General features: G+C 20.6%; 1 protein-coding gene across 1 annotated transcript in view; it reads left to right on the plus strand.

Moving 5' to 3' along the window:
- The window catches only part of LOC127281405 (tubulin polyglutamylase TTLL5), a 58,438-nt gene extending 36,841 nt beyond the window's left edge, over positions 1 to 21,597 (plus strand). The window contains exons 5-15 of the mRNA XM_051305100.1: positions 12,897 to 13,003; positions 13,457 to 13,670; positions 15,658 to 15,914; positions 16,857 to 17,056; positions 17,509 to 17,735; positions 18,495 to 18,690; positions 18,781 to 18,943; positions 19,317 to 19,457; positions 19,798 to 19,948; positions 20,322 to 20,488; positions 20,887 to 21,597. Coding sequence (XP_051161057.1) covers positions 12,897 to 13,003; positions 13,457 to 13,670; positions 15,658 to 15,914; positions 16,857 to 17,056; positions 17,509 to 17,735; positions 18,495 to 18,690; positions 18,781 to 18,943; positions 19,317 to 19,457; positions 19,798 to 19,948; positions 20,322 to 20,488; positions 20,887 to 21,106 — 2,043 coding nt within the window. The 3' untranslated portion in view covers positions 21,107 to 21,597. The remainder of the gene's footprint in view (positions 1 to 12,896; positions 13,004 to 13,456; positions 13,671 to 15,657; positions 15,915 to 16,856; positions 17,057 to 17,508; positions 17,736 to 18,494; positions 18,691 to 18,780; positions 18,944 to 19,316; positions 19,458 to 19,797; positions 19,949 to 20,321; positions 20,489 to 20,886) is intronic.
- The last annotated feature ends 773 nt before the right edge of the window (positions 21,598 to 22,370 follow it).

Genomic DNA, 22,370 nt, shown 5'->3' on the forward strand with positions numbered 1-22,370 from the left:
ATCGAATGATCGAATAACCTAAAAATGAATGTGAGTAATAATTTTTTTTTTTAATTTTTAAATACATATTTATAATTAAATGTTCATCGAACACTGACGATGACATTTTTAGTGTGACTAAAAACATTTTCTAGAACCTATAATAATTTTTTTTTTTAATTATTTATAATGTCTTAGAAAAAAAAAGATGAATAAACCTCGTTCCACTTTTGAGGAATCTTCCTTAGATTATTTATTGATTATATATTGGGAATACCTAATCATTTTGCTTCCTAGTTAATGAAAAAAAAATTAACCGGTTTTTCACGCATTGATTCAAAAACTTCCGATTGCAATTTATTTCGTTTTATTATACATATACACATATATATGTGTTTAATTTAGTCAACTGATTGGAATTTATTATTATAATTAGTTAATTACTTGACAACATGACTAATTGCCGAATCATTCTCGCTTGTATATTATTATTATTATTATTATAATTATTAATATTATTATTTTTTAGTTTTTTTTCTAATTTTAATTATTTAATAATAATAAAAATAATACAAATTTCATTTAATAATTTATTTTTATTGATTAATTTTAATTTAGATACTAAAATAAAACAAAAGAATTAATTAATTATTTTTCTTACTATATTTATTATTAATAAAAAAAATAATACAGAATATAATTAAAAAATTTCACGAGGAATTGAAAAAATAGAAAAAAAACTATAAATATATAAATTTTGTGCAAAAAAAAAAATCATTTTTCTTTTTACGAAAAGAATTTTTTATCCGGTTAATGACACTATTTGACCGCGCGCGCGCGACGTCATGCAATTATTAAAATTTGGCACAATGCCACTGTTTGTAATACAGTGTTTGAATTTTCGATTGTCGCTATTTCGAATCATGAATTAGTTGATGCAAATGAACTTGCATGCCAAATTAACGGAAATGATTAAAATTGACGTTTCCTCTCTAAAGGTTTTCTTTACAATTTTTTTTTCAAAAAAAAAAAACCAATTTACACTTCATTTTTAAAAGCTATTCAAATTTTTGTAAACAAACTTTTTTTTCGCTTCTACATTTTTACAAAGAAAATTTAAAAAAAAAATTATTTTATAAAATTTTTAATAATTATTTTTTTAATACCATTTTAATTAATAAAATCTTTACAATATTATCATTATTTTATTATAATTTTATAATTTTGTAATAGTAAATTATTAATAATAATAATATTAATAATATAGATATAAATAAATATAATATAAAATTAATATTTAAATTATTTTTGTTTTTTATTTAAATTAAAAAAAATAAAAAATTTGTTTAAAATTACTTTATACAAATAATATAAAATTAAATTAGGAAATTTTAATTATTAGAACTTTATTTATTTTTTCATTTTTTTTTAATTTCGTCTAATTAGAAAATTTTTTGAGTACAAAATTTCCTAATTAACGCAAAGATAATGATTTTGCGATAATAAATAAAAAAAAAAGTTTCATTGAATTATTTGAAAGTTAAGGTCAAATTAAAAAGGAAATTTCTCACTACTTGAATTAAAATTCCAATGACTCAATAAAGCAAATTTTTTTTTTTTTAATTAATAAAAAAAAATTACTGTTTTCTTCAAACTTGTGAATAATATTTAATATATATGAGAAGAAATCTGTATTGAAGATGAAAATATAATTAATTTTTTTTAATACAATCTAAAGAATACTAAAGTAAAAAAATATAAAATAAAAATAAAAAGTACTAAATTAAAAATATATAAAATAAAAAGTAGATTCAATAAAAAAATTTAATGAATTTTAAATATTCCAATTCAATTTTGCCTCGTCTCTAAAATCATAAGTTTAGCAGTGTAAATTAATATTCTTCATTAATATTATCTTCCTATAGAGCAGTTTTACTTGCAAACTTTTCGGATGGCTGTTCTCAATTTCATATTTTATATCTATATATAAAATTTATAAATGAGAACAAGTATATAGAATTATTTTATAAAATATTATTTTTCATGAATGAATTTAAAAAAAAAATAAAATTTAGAATTCTTGAAAAAAATTAGTAAATTATCATCAACATCTGGACCTCATTTTTTTTTTTTTGTTCTTTTATTCCAATTGTGCTCGTTTCATCAATTTTAATAATAAATTCTACTCTTCCTCATAATATATTAAGTCATGCGAGATAAACTCACATCTTTAGAGAGACAGCGGAAACGTTCATTATAACAATTATTACAATTTATGAGTTATTTTCTGATGAAAAGATTTTTAAAATCTCAAAAAGTCAATGGCATTTGGAAAAAATTTTTAAACTTTATTTTTTTATTTTATTTCAAAAAAAAAAATTTTATTATTTTTTATAGTAAAAAAAATGATAAAAAATTGATTTTAAAAACGTCTTATTTCTGCAGTTTAATTTTTCATTTTATTTTATGATATTTACTTGTTCTTAACCGTTGATAATTGAATTTTTGATTACTTATAAGGAAGAATTAATTGTTTTTATGTTTATTTCTTTTTTTTTTTTTAAACTAACTTTTTCATTCAATAATATTTCTTTTATAATTAAACGATTCATTCGTGCAATAAAATAATAATAAAAAATTTTCCTCTATTGTTGAAAACAGTATTTTTTTGTAATTATCAAACAAAAAAATTTTATAAAAATTTTCGAATTTTTTGAAAATTTTTTGAAACGTTTTCTTTGTTCTTATACATATATATAGAAAAAAATTTATTTGGGGCAAATAAATATTTTTTTGTAGTGTAAATGTAAAAGAAAATAATTTTTTTTTTAAATAAATAAAACAGGAAAAAATTACAGCGATACAGAATCAATTTTTTAGTCACGAATCTTTAAGGTCGTCTGTATATTGTTTCTGGCGTCCCTCAAATCAAAGAATAAAATTAACTGGTCATCTGCTATAAATTATTATCAAATAAATATAAAAAAAAATTATTTATTTATTATTATTAAATTATTATCACTAAATTATAATTATTATAATATAATAGAATAATAATAAAAATAATAATAAATAAAAAATTATTTATTAAATATATTTGTTCTAGTTTCTTAAAAAAAAGAAACATGTTTTGTTTTAAAATTGTTCATAAAAATTGTTAAGTATTTAAAGGAAGGTACTTATTAGCAGTCCCTGAAATTTTATTATAGAATTGTAATAAAAATAATATGAGAAATACTTTTTATTTCCACTAAATTTTAATGTTATACACAAAAAAAACCTTGGACACATTGGGAAGGAAAAAAAAAATTATCATTTAACAATAAAATATTAAAATGGTTAAAAACATTAAAATTTATCAAAGACTATAGGAATTAAAAAAAAAAATTGTTAGAAAAATTTTTTTTTAAATATATTTAAAAATTATTTACTTTGAAAAATTGTAGTTTTGAACGCTTTTTTTTGGAAAATTTACTGGTATACATTTAATCATTTTTTTTTTGTCTCTTTGATATATTTATGATGAAAATTATTTACAAAAAAAACGTATGACTAATGATGTTATTTTTATTTACTGAATACAAACATTCTATGTTTAAAGTCATACAAGTTAGGATGAAAAAAAATTTATTTTTCAAAATGAATGAATCAGAAAAAAAATGCGTTGAAAAATTGCCAATTTTCTTGTTTCTAAATAAAATTTTTTTTCTATATTACAAGCAGTTTTTTATCAAAAATAATTTTTTAATTGAAAACAAATTTTTTGTATTAAGAGAAATATTTTTTTTATTAAAAACAATTTTTTTTAAATTTATTTTAAGTTGACGGGACAAAAAAAATATTTTTTTTTACTAAAAAACTTTATTTTTTAATTAAAAACAATTTTTTTGTATCAAAATAAATTTTTTTATTAAAAACAATTTTTTTTACTAAAAAACATTTTTTTAAAATTAAAAAACATTTTTTTTATTTAAAAAAAAACATGAACAAAAATAAAGTCCATTGACGGAAACGACGACAGAGCTTTTTTATCTTGGGGAGAACCTTGTTTCGAAAAGTGATAAAAAAAAAACAATGACGCGAACGCTGATCGTTGTCGCCTTCCAAGTCCTTCAGCGAATTTCTCTCACTATATGTATATATGTATATATATATATAGTGGACACAATATTCACAGAGAACAAAAGCGTGACATCTTTGTCTCATGTGTACGCGCGCGCGGAAAAGACCGTCGCTAATACTACGCAATGCGGAAACCGCATGCACTTCCGACAAATGGACTTATTTAATTCTATATAATCAAGAAATAGATCTACTTTTCTGTTCATTCATTTTATTACGTAAAATAAAAAAAAAATTATCATTGTTAAATTATCGCACTTTTGTAATTATATTTTCATGATTACAATAAAACAAGTTGATTTTTAATACGATCGAACGCAATAAAAAACAATATATCGAAATATCTATCGATATATTCGATAATCGATTAATTTATCGATATATTTGATTTTCGAATGATGTATCCATATACCGATCGATATACTCGATTATCGAATGATGTATCGATATATCGATCGATGTAACCGAATATCGATTGATATATTGGAGGATATAACGATCTATCGAAGTATCAATCGATTAATTGCATTATCGAAAGATATATCTATCGATCAATCGATATATTATATTATCGAATAATTTATCGATCGATATATTCGATTATCAAATAATACATCGATATACCGATCGATATACTTGATTATCGAATGATGTATCGATATACTCGATTATCGAATGTATCCGCATATCGATTGATATATCGGAATATTATCGAAGTATCGACTAATATATTGCAGAATATATCGAAGTATCAATCGATTAATTGCATTATGGAAAAATATATCTATCGACCAATCGCATTATTGATCAATCTATCGAAATATCAATCGATTCATCGCATTATCGATTGATATATCGAAATATATATGAAAATATTGATCGATATATTCTATTATAGAACGATGTATCGAAATATAAAACAATATATTAAATTATCGATCGCTTAATCGAATTATCGAACGATCTGTCGATGTATTAATCGATATATTGCATTATCTAACTATTTATCGAAATATCGATCTATATATCGAAGTATCGATCGATTCATACTGATATCGAATATCGTATTTGAATAACGATCTCTTAAATTTAAAAAAATATTTTTTTCTATTTTGAAAAAATTTTCTTTATACTTTTTATTGTAGTTTTTTTGTATTATTTTTTTCTATTTTTAACTGTAGACAAGATTGAAGATTAGTATACCTATTTATATATGTATAATATTTGTATATATATACCTATATATAGTGAGCAGAAATTACTGGAGACTTGAAACGGTCGTATCGTGAATCTAAATGAACACGGCAAAAATTTAATAGCTTTTGTGTCGTTGGTAAAATAAAAATGCTTTATTTTATAATCATATATGAATTAATAATATACAGGATCTTATGAATATTTTAAGTCTTTTCTAGACAATTGTAATTTTATGGTCTTGTGCATAAAAAAAAAAAAAATTTTCTTCAGATTTCTTATATAATCTTGGTTATATGTTTATAGAAAAAAAAAAATATATATATATGTTGTAAAACGGATCAAAAAAAAGGGAAAAATTTTTTTTTTAATTATTTTATGCTATGCGGTTAAAAAAGAAATTCTTTGAATATAATAAACATTTTTTTCATTAATAGTTTTCTCCTTTGGGAAACTTTTAAGTAATTATTAATTAATAATAATAATAAATAATAAATAAAAAAATACATAATAAATTGTTAATAAACAATTAATAAATAATGTTATTTTATTTCTAATATAAAATTAATTTATAAATTATTATCTATTATTATTACAAAAAATTACATTAATTTTCTTAAATATTATCATATTTATTGTTAATTTATAGTTTAGTTTTTATTTTTTTTATTTAAAAAAAAATTTATTTAGTAAAAAATTATATTATAATTTTTTTTTTTTGATTTTTTTTTCTTTTAATAATGATTATAATATGTATATAAAGAACAGTCATTGTTTTTTATAAATATTCACGTTCAGTCATTGGAAAGCGTTATATTATAATATACGCAGTTTCAGAAGAACAAGAAATTCCAATAATTAACACTTGTTAGGATCTTATCATTAACTTGGAAATGTTGCATTAACAACATCACACACACGAGATCTCTATACAACTTTCATTTAGTTACCAATGCGTAAATTAATGTATATATATATATAGGTATAATATACATTATAATATCTTATCATTTTCTTTCTGTCTCTCGATTGATTATTTTTTTTATTTACTATGATAAAAAGTTATACATTTAGATTATTTAAAAACAAAAAAACAATCATTGGAAAATTTTACATTCGATTTTCATTCAATTGAAATTTCATTCAAAGTTGAATAACTTTTTTCAATTTTTTTTTGTAATTATAATTATATTTAGAGAAAAATTAAATTTATTTATTTAAAAAATATAAAAAAAATAATGTAGGTATTTTAATTAATTTAAAGGATTATTATAAATTCATGAGCAAGAAAATAAAAAATAAAAAAAGTATTTTTTTCTAATTTAAAAAAAACAAAAAAAAAGAATTTTTTAAATTAAAAAAATAAATAAATTTATGATATTAACAAAAGAGAGACAATAAGAGGACTATTTAGAAGGAAAAAAAAAATTGCGTTGATATGTAACTTGTCGTCATTTGGGGACGATAGAAAAAAAAAGTTGTTTACGCGACTGTTACAGATTGAATTCACCGATAAAAAAACGTGACTATATAAAAAAAAAAAAATTTGCGTATATATTAATTGTCAGTGAATCACAATAATTTATATTTCGATTGTGTTAAAATTTTTCCTTTTTAATGAAAATTAATTATTAATATAACAACACTTACGCTAATAATAATAATAATTAAAAAAAAATTTTAAACCATATAAATTAATAAAATAAAAGATCTTGAAATACTGTTTGGCCTAATTTATAATTATATAATTATAATAGCTAAATATAATAATAATAATAATAATAATACCAAAGGTTATGTAGATTTTCCACTTTCCTCATAAACCAAAAAACAAAAAAATAATAATATTAATAAAGATAAATAATATAATAAAAATTAATAATAATTTTAATAATAATATTAATAATAATAATAAATTTTTTAACTGATTGTATAATTAATTTTCATATATAGATGAAACACGTTCTAGAAATCAGGGAATAAAATTAACAATAAAACGTGCTTTTGAAAAATTGATTATTCTATTTTTTATATTTGACGCAATGTTCTTTAGAATTGTATAAAGGATCAGTAAATATACATATATAGATGAAAATGTACAATGTTAAATATATTAAGAAGTTCTATTGTAAACAAGGATTGTACTTATTTTTTTTTAGTGACGTAAAAAGATTTATCAATTAAACGCCTCGGGTGCAGAAGGAGCATTTCCGTTAATATAAATGAAAAGTCAATGAGCCAATCGTGTTCGTGGTCACGTAGTTAATAATTCTTTTTTTTTTCCATGCGCTTTGTCACTGACTACTGGACTTCTTTTAATTTTCATCTCATGTTCTACTCACTCATTCATTCCAATATATGACAAATATATATACACATAAATATATAACTATGTATTTTACATTCATTTTTTAAACGATATTGCTGGACAATTTTTTTTAAGACGGAATTTTTTTTTGTCCAATTTAATTTTTTTTTATTTTTATTCAATTTTATTTGTTTTACTCTTATTTTTATTCAATTACATTTTACTTTTATTTTAAATATTTTCATTTTTTCAGATTCAGTGATTACTATTTGTTCGTGATTTTGTGTATTGTAAAGTTAACCTCAAAAAAAGTTTGAGTTGCTACTTTCATTCATTAAGCTTCTAATTGGCTATTAATTTTGTCAAGGTTGATATTATAAATGGCCAATTGAGTTGCGAAATTCGTTTTCCAACGCTGTGTTTCCCAACCCTGTACGTTTATATTAATTGGTTGCGGTAATGTTCCTTGAAACTTTACCAGCCAATCAGTAACGTTCGAAAAATAGCGTCCCAGCCCTGCTTTCGTATATATTGTCCCCCCATTTGTCATAATTCTCGTCAACTACCGCACCCTGCTCTAGTGAAAATTTAGTAACCTTATAGTAACTTTTAATTTTAACAATATAGTCACTAAATGTTCACTAGAGTAGATTGCAGTAGTTGATCGAGAATTATGGCAAATTGTGTGTAGAAAAAAAAGAAGAAATTCAGTGAGATTAGTGTCATATTGGATTCAGTGGCTGAAAGCAAGTTTTTCATACTAGATAATGAATAATTGGGGAAAATACACAAGGCAACAGGGAAACAGGGCAATAACAACAACATAACCTATAAATTGAAATTTACGTAACTTTTAGGTTAATCAGTTATTAATTTGCATTCGGATTTGAAATTTACTTGGATTTTTATTTTTAGGTTACAAAATAGCATGCAGGTTATGTTTCTTAGTTTTAAATATTAAAATCGAAAAAAATGTAAGGGAATTAATTTTTTTAAATTAGGTAAATTTTTTTTTGTGATCCTATATTATTATTAAAGAGATAGTTTAAAAATGCAAAAAAAACGAGGGTCATTATACTCGACCTTCGGAAACTGTAACAAATAATATATATCGACGATATTCAACTTTGTTTTGTAGAGGTTAAAAAAAAAAAATAAAATGTGCATGGAATTCAGTGGTCGCAAAGGCCTTGCTTTATATTAACGGTATAAATAATTCTAAATTACCTGAAGCGTAAGAAAGCAAAAAAAAAGAAAAAAAAAATACTTTACTGATCTCCGTCTGATTTCTATGATGGTAATTAGGAAGCACTACCGTGAAAGTGGAAACGACAATTATCAAACGTTTGGTATTTAAGAGCTTAGTTCTTTTTTTTATTCTTATTTTTCTCGTAGTTTTCTTTTTTCGCCCCAAGTCACGCGATAAATTTTTGAAAAAATAAAAATTTTCTTTTTATAAAAAATTGAATTACAGTCAGTAAAAATTTATTTGTCTCAGAAAATTTATTATTTAAAATTTTTCAAATTTATTATTGTCTGATTGTGAATTAAAGGCATTTTATATTGATAATATTATGCGTAAATTGGAGCAATATTACGATATGAGATTGTTCACGTGATTGGCAACGATCTAGACCGCAAAAATTGACACCAATCAAAATCGACCGTTTTTTTTTGCATTATATATATATAAATTTATATGGTAATTCCATTCGGTTTGTTCAATTGATTCTGTTAATAAACGATGGCGTAAAAATTTTTTTTTTTCTAGTCGAAAATATAAATCTTTGCTCACATGTAATATAAAAGAGAAATATTAACCCTGAACTAAATTTTTAACGTAGAAAACTTTTTTCTTTTCTCTATTTTATAGGCTTTTGTTTTTTTTTTTTTTTACTGTTTCGTGTTCGAGACTAATTAATAAATGAATTAAAAATAAATAATTGGGCGTATTTTTTGAAAATTATGCGCCATTTTGTATTCTATATTTTGAATTTTGAAAATCTGACTTCAAATTCGTGATCAGCGACCCCAAAAACCTCTTGACATCAAGTACCATGAAGATTAGATACAGTTTTTGAAAATTTTCCACCATTTTGGATTAGAATTTAGGAATTTTTGAAAACTGAGTTCAAATTCGTGATCAGCGACCCCAAAAACCCCTAGATATCAAGTACCATGAAGGTGTGAAAATTTTTTTAAATCCGGGCAAAATTTTGGATTCGTAATTTTGAAAATCTGACTTCAGATTCGTGATCAGCGACCCCAAAAACCCCTAGACATCAAGTATCATAAAAATTAAGCAAATTTTATGAAAATTTTGCCCTATTTTGGATCCGTATTTAGAAATTTTTGAAAACTGAGTTCAAATTCGTAATCAGCGACCCCAAAAAACCCTAGATATCAAGTACCATGAAGATGTGATAAATTTTTTTCAAAATCCGGGCAAAATTTTGAATCCGCCATTTTGAATTTTGAAAATCTAACTTCAGATTCGTGATCAGCGACCCCAAAAACCCCTAAACATCAAGTATCATAAAAATTAAGCAAATTTTTTTGAAAATTTTGCCCCATTTTGGATCCGTATTTAGAAATTTTTGAAAACCGAGTTCAAATTCGTAATCAGCGACCCCAAAAACCCCTAGATATCGAGTACCATGAAGATGTGAAAATTTTTTTAAAATCCGGGCAAAATTTTGGATTTGTATTTTTGAATTTTGAAAATCTAACTTCAGATTCGTGATCAGCGACCCCAAAAACCCCTAGACATCAAGTATCATAAAAATTAAGCAAATTTTTTGAAAATTTTTCCCTATTTTGGATCCGGATTTAGAAATTTTTGAAAACCGAGTTCAAATTCGTAATCAGCGACCCCAAAAACCCCTAGATATCAAGTACCATGAAGATGTGATAAATTTTTGAAAATGTCAAAATTTTGAATCCGCCATTTTGAATTTTGAAAATTTTACTTCCAAATTCATTAAATTCTAATTGAAAAATATCGAAAAATAATTTCTTGTCAGAAGAAAAAAATAACGCAAAAAAAAAGAAAGAACAAAAAAAATTAAAAATAATAAAAAAAAAAAAATGACACAAAATTACGAATGAGCTTCTCATATCATGAAACTAAACTATGCGTATTCTTATTTCCTCGGGGACGCCTAAATGTGCCTTGAGGGAAACTCGGGCATGTTAATTCAAGGACTCACAAACAAGACTCTCCTGTAGTACTAATCTCTTCTTGCATGATTAGTGTTGTATATAGTACTCTACTCGAAAGAGACATGAGAAAAAAAAGTCAATTACAAAATTACATCAAGTTAATTAATTTTTAATAACGATATAGGTTAAAAGGAGAGGGAAATAAATTTTTCTTTTTTTTTTTAATTAAAAAAAAAACAGAAAGAATAAAAAATTATTTTTTAATTGAATAAAATTTTTTTTCAAAATTGAAATATTTTTCTACATGTAATTAATTATTACAAATTGCTTTTGTTTACTAAAAAAAAAGAAAAATTAACAAAAAATTTTTTTAATTAACAGTTATTAATTACAAATTGCTTTTTTTATTAGTAAAAAAGAATAAAAAAATCAATTTGTAATTAATAACTGTTAATTAAAAAATTTTTTTGTTAATTTTTCTTTTTTTTGGTAAACAAAAGCAATTTGTAATTAATTACATGTAGAAAAATATTTCAGTTTTGAAAAAAAATTTTATTCAATTAAAAAATAATATTTTATTCTTTCTGTTTTTTTTAATTAAAAAAAATTTTACTTTGTTAATTTTTGTTCTTTTTTGTTACAACAGAAATTTATAAATTAATAATTAATTAATTAATTAATTATGAATAAATTAATTATAAATAAATTAATAATTAAGTAATTAATAATTAATTAATTAATTATTTAATTATTAATTTATTGATAATTTATTAATTATTAATTTATAAATTTCTGTTGTAACAAAAAAGAAAAAAAATTAACAATGTAAATTTGGTTACAAAAAATTTTTTTTAATTAGTAATTTATAATTAATAATTACCTGTATAAAAAAAATTGAAAAAATATTTACAGCTAATTATTATTAACTACAAATTGTTAATTAAAAAAAAAAATTATATGTAATAAAATTTATTTTGTTAATTTTTCTTATTTCTGTTTCACTAAACAAAATTTGATTTTGTAGTAAAAAAAATTCGGAAAGGTACAGCTGTTGTTATTTTTTTTTTTTTTATTTTTTTTTTTTTATTAATAAGGAAATAATAAAATCGCAATTATCAGTGAAATACATACTGATATATTGATTAAAAAAAATGATTGTTGATGTAAAAAAAATAATGTTGAATTAGTCATCGATAAAATATTGTATGCGATAAATAATTTATATTAAGTGATTTTTATGAAAGTCTCAGTTCAAGGAACCTTGGAATTGGCAATTGATACAGTTGACACTTCAAGAGCAAAAAAAAAAGAAAAAAAATACCTTTCGAATTTTACAAAAATTTTTCAAAAACCTTCTATTTAATTCGCCTTGCAGTGCCAATAAGTGCGTAAAAAAAAAAAAAATAGTTAAAACCTCACACTTGACCTTGTATTTGCTTTTGAAGGTACATCTATGCGTGAAGACTGCTAATTACTCAAGAATGTCCCTCGATATATATATTTATTTAATATGATTTCATCCTCTTTTGAATAAGAAAAAAAAATTTATTCTTGCCATTCATAAATTTTGAAAATAATTTTTTTTACCAACCCCCTGCGAAAAGGAAAAAATTTGGAATATAAAATATAATCAAAATATTAATTATTATTTATTATAAACAATTTATTAATTAAATAAATAAAATTATTTTATATTAATTAATTATTTTTAATTATTATATTCCGTCAATTTATTAAATAAATTATTTATTTATTTATTTAAGAATAAATATAATAAATTAATTATTAAATAAATTATTTATTTATTTATTTAAGAATAAATATTATAAATTAATTATTAAATAAATTAATAATAATTAATTAAATAAAATTAATAATAAAAAAATTTGAAAAAATAAATAATTAAATTTATTATATTAATTGGTAGGTAATAAAAATGTTATTTTATTTTATTAGAAAATAATAAAATATTAATATGATTATTATAAATATTATTCGATTAGTATTTTTTTTGTAAATTATATTATTTTTTGTACCATCTTACTTTTTTTCTTTTTTTTTGTCCATTTAAATTGTACGAAATAAATAATTTATGGTAATTTAAATTTTTTTCTTCCTTTTTTTGTTTCAGGTATCAATAAATGAAAATGATTTTAATCTTCTTTGGATTGGAAATCATCCGAAACCCGATGTCCTTCGTAATTTGACACCTTATCAAAAAGTCAATCATTTTCCTAGGTAAATTTTTACGAAAAATAATTTCTCGTTTTTTTCCCCTCTAATTTTTTATTATCTTTTTTTTAATTAAAAAAAATGAATTGAAATTTAATTTATTTTAAATCTATTAATTTATATTTACTTTTTTTACCAGTTATTTTTTTTTAATATAAGTTTTCTTTAAAAAAAAGAAAAATTTATATATAAAAAAATATTTTTTTTCATATTTATTTATAGAAAAATATATTATTAATGTTTATTTGTTGAAAAAAATTCTATTTATTTTAAAAAAAAAATATTATTAACGTTTATTTGATGAAAAAATATGAATTTTTTTCAATTTTTTTGTAAAGAAATAAAATTTGAATTGAAAGATAAATTTGGTTTTTTTTTTAAAACTACATTTTTGAATCAAGAAAAATTATGTTCTTTTTGGAATTTTTTGTTATTTATTTATTTATTTATTTATTATAGATCATACGAAATAACGAGGAAGGATCGTCTGTATAAAAATATTGAAGCGATGCAAAGAAGCAAAGGAGTACGTAATTTGGATTTTATACCACAAACGTTTCTTCTTCCCAGTGAATCGAAAGAACTTCTAACAGCCCACTTTAGGTATCGAGGTCCCTGGATTGTCAAACCAAAAGCAAGTTCCAGAGGTCGTGGAATTTATATCGTCAATAGTGTAAGTTATATTCAATTTTTTTTTTCTCAACAAAAAATTTATTTATCAATTTTTACATTTTTAAAATTTTATTTATCATTTTTTACATTTTTAAAATTTTATTTATCAGTTTTTACATTTTTAAAATTTTATTTATCATTTTTTACATTTTTAAAATTTTATTTATCAGTTTTTACATTTTTTAAATTTTATTTATCATTTTTTACATTTTTTAAATTTTATTCTGAAATTTTAATTATCATTTTTATAATTTATTTATTTTTTTGTACCAAAGAGAGAAATACATTTTGCTTATTTAGTAATAATAAAAAAATAATTAAAAAATTTTACTTATTTTTTTCTAAAAAAAAATATATGCAATCAATAAATTTATTTATTTACACGTAAATCGGTTTACAAAAAAAAAATGATAAAGTAAATTTTTTGTTTTTTATTTGGTAAATTAAATTTATCATAATCACGATCGATCCGATAGACACATACACATGTAAATGAAAATTTAAAAAAAAATAATAGAAAATAGAAAAATGAAAAACAAAAATTGTGTGAAAGTTGTCTCTGTGAAAAATTGTCATTATTTTATAATCTGATAAAAATTCCGATTCTCCTTTCACTGACTTATTTCCTATTTTATATATCTATTGATATAAAACTTTCCCTAGTCACATCTTTCTTTTTCTTTTTTTTTTGCACTGATTTTAATAATTTAATTAATAAATTAATCGCTCTGATTAGATGAATTATAATTTTGCAAATTAATATACAAATCGTAAAAATAAAACAAAAAACAAATTTTTTTTTGGTATTGATTTAAAAATTTTTTTTTCAATTCATAAACAAAATTATTTAATTAGCATAATTAATTAGAAAATTGTTGTATATAATTTTCTAGACGGACAATTAGTCATTGACATCATTAAATAATCAATTAATCAGTTCATTACGGGGTTATACTTAAATTACTTAATTAGTCAGATAATTAAATGATTAGTTCATATGTTATAAAATTAATTAGTTTATCAATTTATTTGTTAATTATTTAGTTATATTTTCTATTTAGTTAATTTATTTATCGTTAATTAGTATTTTAATTATTTATTTCATTAATAAATTTATTTTATAATTAATTAGTTTACTTATTAATTAGTTAATTAATTAAATTGTTAATTAGTTCATTAATTAATTTACTAATTAGTTAACAAAATAGTTAGTTAATTAATTAATTAAATTATCTTTTAATTTTTTAGATAATTTGTAAATTAATTAATTAATTAATTAATTAATTAACTAATTAGTTAACAAATTAGTTAGTTAATTAATAATATAAATTATTTTTTTATTTTTTAGATAATTTGTAAATTAATTAATTATTTCATTAATAAATTTATTTTTTAATTAATTAGTTTACTTATTAATTAGTTAATTTATTAAATTGTTAATTAGTTCATTAATTAATTAATTTACTAATTAGTTAACAAATTAGTTAGTTAATTAGTTAATTAAATTATTTTTTTGATAATTTGTAAATTAATTAATTATTTCATAAATAAATTTATTTTTTAATTAATTAGTTTACTTATTAATTAGTTAATTTATTAAATTGTTAATTAGTTAATTAATTAATTAATTTACTTATTAGTTAACAAATTAGTTAGTTAATTAAATTATTTTTTAATTTTTTAGATAATTTATAAATTAATTAAATTATTTCATAATTTATTAGATAATTTGTTAATTAATTTACAATTTATTTTTGTTAAGCAAATAAATTTATTTGCTGATTTTTTAAAATTAGTTAATTAGTTTTTGTTTTTATTAACAAAAATTTGTATAATTTATTGATTTATTAATCAGTCAATTATTATAATTAATTAGACCAAAAAAAAGATAATTAAATTAATTATCTAAATAATTTAAATAAAAGAAAAAATGGCACTAAAATCTTTTTGAAAATTTAATTTATTTTTTGTTTTTTTTGCATTTTTAGCCGGAGAAAATTTTGACTGACGAATCTGTGATTGTCGCGCAGTATATAAATAATCCTCTATTGGTGGATGGACATAAATGTGATTTGAGATTGTATGTTGCCGTTACGAATTACGATCCTCTTTTAATTTATCTCTACGAGGAAGGATTAGTAAGATTTGCTACTGTCAAATACGATGGTGGCAATCAGTACGTGTGGAATCCCTGTATGCATCTCTGCAATTACAGCATCAATAAATTTCACGTCGACTATGTCAAGTAAGAGAGATATAGAGAGACAGTCATTTGAAAATTCATTTTTTTTTCTCGTATAGTTTCTTTTTTTTTTTTTTATTTATAAGAAGTATATATTTCATTTGTATTAAAAATTCAAATTTTTTTAAGGAAATTTTTTATAATACACAAAATTGTATTTTTAATTTGAATTTTTATAAATAGATTTATGAAACCGATTTTTTTTCACATTTTTTCTGACGTTAAATTTTCTTAAATTATGTAACGAAATTTCAAATTTAAAAGAATTTTTATCTAATTGAATCTTAATTTAGTGGATAATTTTTCATTTGTCAGCATTTTTTATTTGAAAAAGAATTTCTCGGAAATTATAATATATTTTCTTAAATTAATAATTTAGTGAAATAAAAAATTTTATTTTATAGAAATTTTGTTAAACAAAAATTCTTCTAATTTAAAAGTTATTTGAATAAAAATTCTATTTTTTGAGAAATTTTTGTTGAAACAAAAATTTTTTCTAACTTAAAAATTATTTGAATAAAAATTCTATTTTTATTGGAAATTTCGTTGAATGATAAAAATAATAAATAAAATAAATTTTGAATTGTTATTGAATGAAAATTTTATTAATTAAAGATTTTTTTTGATAATTATTTTATTTTTTTTTCGTTTTTAAGTAAAATTCGTCTTTTAAAAATGCGTTTTTAAAAATTTGGTTTTAAAAATTCGTTTTGTTAAATGAAAATTTTGATAAGAATTTATTTTTGATTTTGTGTTTTTTTTAATGTAATTTCGATTTTGTAAATTTCTTTTTATTTTGTTATTTATTTTTTTTTTTTGTAAAATTACTTGTGAAAATAGATTTAAAAAAATTAAGTGCAATTGAGAAAAATTAATAATACATTGTTAAAAATATTTATAAATTGAATTTTGAGGAAAGAATTATTTTTTTTTTTTTTTGTCTAGAAATGATGATCCAGATGCAGAAGATGTGGGACATAAATGGACATTGTCAGCTCTACTTAGACATTTGCGATCCATTGGACAAGATACAGAATTACTGATGCAACGAATAGAAGATGTTATAATAAAGTCAATTCTCGCAACGGCTTCTGGTATCGTTAGTGGAATGAAACAATTTGTTAAGCATCCGGACACTTGTTTTGGTAATTATTCTTTTTTATTATTAATTCAATTTTTTATTTATTTATTTAATATAGATTTTTTCCTTTTTTTTTGCTAATTTCCAAAAATTCATCGACAAAAAAACAATTTATCGATATTCGTGATTGAAAAAAAATTTCTTTTTTTATGAATTTAATTATTTAAAAATTTTTTTTCACTTTTTCAGACTTTTTGTTTTTATTTAATTGAAATTAGCCATTTTATTTTTAATTAATTTTTTTTTTGCCTATGACATTTTTTGCCTATTTTTGCCTTTTGACATTAAATCGAATAGTTTTGAAAATAAATTGATAATTAAATTTTGTTTTTCATTTGTCAAATATTAATTAATTAGTTTTTTAGTTTAATTTTTAGAAAAAAATTTCTTGAAATTTATCTACTGAGAAAGAGGGAGACAAAAAAAAAAAAAAATTTTTTGGTTTCTAAATTGTAGAATTATTTGGATTTGACATACTGATTGATGATTGTCTGAAACCTTGGCTACTGGAAGTGAACTTGACTCCGTCTTTGGGCTGTGATTCGCCATTGGACGTGAGATTGAAATCTGCTTTAATCGCAGATCTGCTTACCCTCGTTGGCATACCCGCTGTTGATCCCATCCTAAGACCTCAAGCAACAAGTCAAAATAAATTTGCCAATCCCACTAGAAAAATAACTAGTGTAAGTTGGTTCTTTTTTTTTTTTTCAAAAATCTTTTTCTCTAAATAACATTTTTGTTTGGAAATTAAAAGAAAAAAAAAACAGCTGTTTTCTCTTAATTTCAAATTGTTATAATTTTCATGTGTTTTGTAATTTTTATTTTGTTTTATATTTTATTTTGTATTGTATTTTATTTTTTGTTTTATTATTTCGTTTTTTTTTTTTTACAAAATTTTGTTTTTTATTTTGCTTTCTATTTTTTGTATTTTGTTTTGTATTTTTTTTTTTTATTTTGTATTTTATTTTTTGTTTTATTATTTCGTTTTTTTTTTGCAAAATTTTGTTTTTTATTTTGCTTTCTATTTTTTGTATTTTGTTTTGTATTTTTTTTTTATTTTGTATTTTATTTCGTTTTCTACATATTTTGTTTTTGTATTTTGCATTCTATTTTGTTTTTTTATTTAATTTTGTATTTCTTTTTGTTTTTTGTTTTATATTGTAATTTGTTTTTTATTTTATTTTTTATTTCATTTTCTATATATTTTGCTTTTCCTTTTTATTTTTTGTATTTTTTTTTGTATTTTATTGTATTTTATTTTGTATTTTGTAAAATAATTAATGTAATGTAAATAATGATAATAATAATAATTTATTAATGTAATTTTTTATTTTGAATTTTGATTTTGTATGTTTTTTTAAATTTTCTATTGTAATTTTTTTTTCTGTATTTAGTTTTCTATTTTCGGTTTTAATTAATTAATTTCTATTTCTCAATTACAGTATCGAAGAGTTCATTCAGCTGAGACTTTGGCTCAAAAAAAGAAAACTACCTCAAAGAATTCATTGAATAAAACGGGTCTTTCCTCGGAGCAACAACGAATTGTCGCTTCGGCAAAAGCACAATTTGAACGTAGAGGCGGTTTCGTACGAATTTTTCCAAGTCCAAAGTCCTGGGAAATGTATTCACAGTATTTAGGTAATTATTACAAAAATTTATTAAAATTATTATCATTATTATTATTATTATTATTATTTTTTTAAAAATATTTGTTTGTTTTTTTTGCAGATCCAATCACGGGAATTCCAGTGGTTACTGATCCCCTTGGTCCAGGTAGAGTGCCGCAACACATTAACACAAATCACAATTTAATGTTGCACGAGCAACTATTTCCAGCTGTTAATCGTATTGGTTTCATAATTCAGGAAGTCAAGTTGGACAGACTTTCCAGGTGAATGAATGTAAAATTTATTTGTTAATATTCATTGTCTACTTGACATTATGCTCTATATTTGAATATTTTCAAATTTACATTTTTATTAAGTAAAAAAAAAAAAAAAAATTTATGGTAGATATATATTTTTTTTTGCCTTTATCAATTGTAGATATTATTTTTCTTTTTTGCAAATTTGTTTTTGTAATTTTTACTCTTTTATTTATTGTAGTTATTATTTTTGTTTAATTGTAAAAATTTTTGTTATTTTAATTTTTTGTTATTTTATTTTTTGTTAATTCTGTGAAATTTTTAAAATAGGAAAACAAGCATTGAAAGAAATAATTTATTTTTTTGATAATAATTTAATTTTTTTTTTTCTTCCTGTTAGGTATGAAAGGTACGAGAGAGCACTTCTTAAAGGACACAAGGAAAGTCTGGATCGTGGAGATAGTAAAGAAAATATCGATATTGATAGCCAAAAATATAAAGCTCAAGTAATGCAATTAATGGAAGACGGCAACAAATTAAGGTTCGTAAATAAAAAAAAAAAAAAAAAATTTGCCATTAGAATTTTATTATAAATTATTTTTTATTTAATAAAATATACAGACCTTTACAAATAGGGGGTTTTTTTTTACAGAAAAAAAAAATTGAAAATTACCAACTATTAATAATTTTGTTAACATTTTTAAACTATGAAATTTTACGTCTTTGAAGTCTCATTATTTTGAATTTGAAACATTTCTTTTTTTTTGAAGTATTGCCAAAATTATTCCTTTTTAAATTTCCTCTAGCTTTAAAACGTGTAGGTACTTTTATTTATTTTTCTTTTTTTAATGAAATGTACAAAAAATATTTTTCCTTTACAGCCCCGGAGAGGCGAGAAAAGCCTTTGGTCTATATTTAGGTTTTATATTACGCAAAATATCGCAGCCAAATGCTGATCCAGTTTGTTGTGATCTTGTTACGAAATTTTTACAACAATCTTCTAGTAATTTAAAAACGCCTTTCTTATTCACTGTGAGTTGTTATTTTCATACATAAATATATTTCTAATTATTTTTTTTTTATTACTATTTTTTATTAAATATTCATTTATTATTTATTAATTATTTATTAATTATTTATTTATTATTAATTTATTATTTATTTCTTTTTTTTATTTATTATATTTTATAATTTATAATTTTTTTGATTTTACAATTTTTATTTTATTATTCAAAAATAATTTCCGAAATTTTATTCTTGTTTTGTTTTTAAAATTATTTATTTCTTTTCCGTGTATGTTCTAAGAACATTACTTTTTTTGTTGGTTTTTATTTCATAGAAAAATATTTAATATAATTAATGGTTTTTTTTCTATAATTTTAATTTTTTTTTTCGTTTTCACTAGTTGCCAAATAGTAAATTGAGTGATAAGGATAGAGCTGCCATAACTGCAAAGCAGTTATCGGACTTTTTGCAACAATACAATAAAGAAACTGATCTTTATGCCGATACCGTTGATCGGCCAAGAACTGTTCCCAACAGACTTTTTCAAAAATTTCTCGCAGCAGCAAAGTAAGTAAAATAAAAAACAAAAAACCAAAGAAAATTACATTAAATACTAAATTTTTATTTCATATTAAATAGAAAAAATTTAAATTATTAACTTTTATCATATTTTTAATAATATTAAAAATTATTTATCTATAATTTATAATGTAAATATTATTTATTGTATTATTATTTTATTATTAATTTATTCTTATTTTGCAAATAAAAATAAAAATTTTGCAATAAATAATTTTATATTATAAATTATAATATATTTATATTGATCTATATTATTATTATTTTATTATATTATTATTATTATTATTATTATTATTATTATTATTATTAGTTTTATATTATTATTATTTTTTTTTGTAAAATTAAAGAAATTTATTTTGTTTCGTCTTCTTTTCTTTTTAAAGTGAAGAGGATCTCGATGACGTGTTAATTTTACAAACACGCCTCTATAATTGCGCTCACAGTTTTTTGGGTAGAAGTGGATTTGCCGGAAGTTTGCGAGGTCCAAATCTTCTTTGTTGTTTGCCGCACATCACTTCGCGCGTTCATTCGAATGCAATCACTAATGAACAATGCAAATGCAACCAAACCATGAGTCGGCCAACTAAGGCGCCTAGAACTTAATTTTAATTTTTTGTTTTTTTTTTTTTGTCTCTTATCTTCTACTAGATTTCAATTTATTATGTTTTTTTTGTGTTTCTCTTTTTGAAATAAGTGTTGATCACCTTTTTTTTTACATATATTATATATTTATATATTTATTTATTTCGAGTCACTTAAAAAAAAAAAATATTTATTTATATTTGTTAAACAGTCAAAAGTTTTTATATCTTTCTGTTTTTTTTCATCTTTTTTATATTATTATTTTTTTTATTATTATTACTATTATTACTATTATTATTATTATTATTATTATTATTATTATTATTATTATATATTTAAATAATTCGTATTGTTTAAAATTCCCTAGTCGTTTCAATTATATTTATTCCGCAAAAAAAAGCGCGATTATTGTGATTGCAAAAAAAAAAAAAAAAAATACAAACACCGATGATTATTTCAAAAACCAGGTTTTCTAAAAAAAATAGTTTTCGCTTTTTCTAAAATATTCAAAATTCATTTATTTATTAATAACTCTTCTTTTTCGAATTTCTTGATTGAGAAAAAAATTATTACTCTATTTAAAATACCTATGAGAAATTATTAAATTTAAAAAAATATATAGACAAAAAAAGAGTTTGTTTTAAAAATTGCTATTTTGAGCAAAAAAAAAAAAAAATTCAATATTCAAAGTAGCTACAATTTTTCTAGTATTTTCAAAATCGCTTCCTGCCAAAATTAAAAAAGAAAAATAACACTAACGATTGGCAGGCACCAATCTAATTGTAATTTTAAAAAATTAATTAATTCGTACAGAAAAAAAAATTCGAAATATTTAGTGAATTTTTTAAAATGAAAATTAATTAATTAAAATTTCGTTCTTTATTAACATTATTATTATTATTATTATTATGATAACAGCCAAAATACTATACACTACTTATAGCGATTAAATATAATAATATTAAACGGTAATATTGATACAATTTAAAATAGTAATTGATATTTAATTAGAAATTATATTTAATACATGAGTAATTTAAAAAAAAGGAAAAATCGATTTTTACTAATTAACAATGTATTAATTATATAATTTCTAAACGCCTAATGCTAAACGAAGCAGTATGCAATCGATATTTTACCAAACGCTTGTGTGATTAGATTTTGCATTCTGTGATAAATATAATATAATATAAATAATACATATATATATATATATACATTATATACGCGCATATATATGTATATATTTACTTTCTTCTGGTAAAAGTAAATTTGTCTTGATGTG

Source organism: Leptopilina boulardi, unplaced genomic scaffold, assembly GCF_019393585.1.
Source record: "Leptopilina boulardi isolate dan_hultmark-lab unplaced genomic scaffold, ZJU_Lbou_2.1 LbouV2_266, whole genome shotgun sequence".
NCBI classification, from domain to species: Eukaryota; Metazoa; Arthropoda; class Insecta; order Hymenoptera; family Figitidae; genus Leptopilina; species Leptopilina boulardi.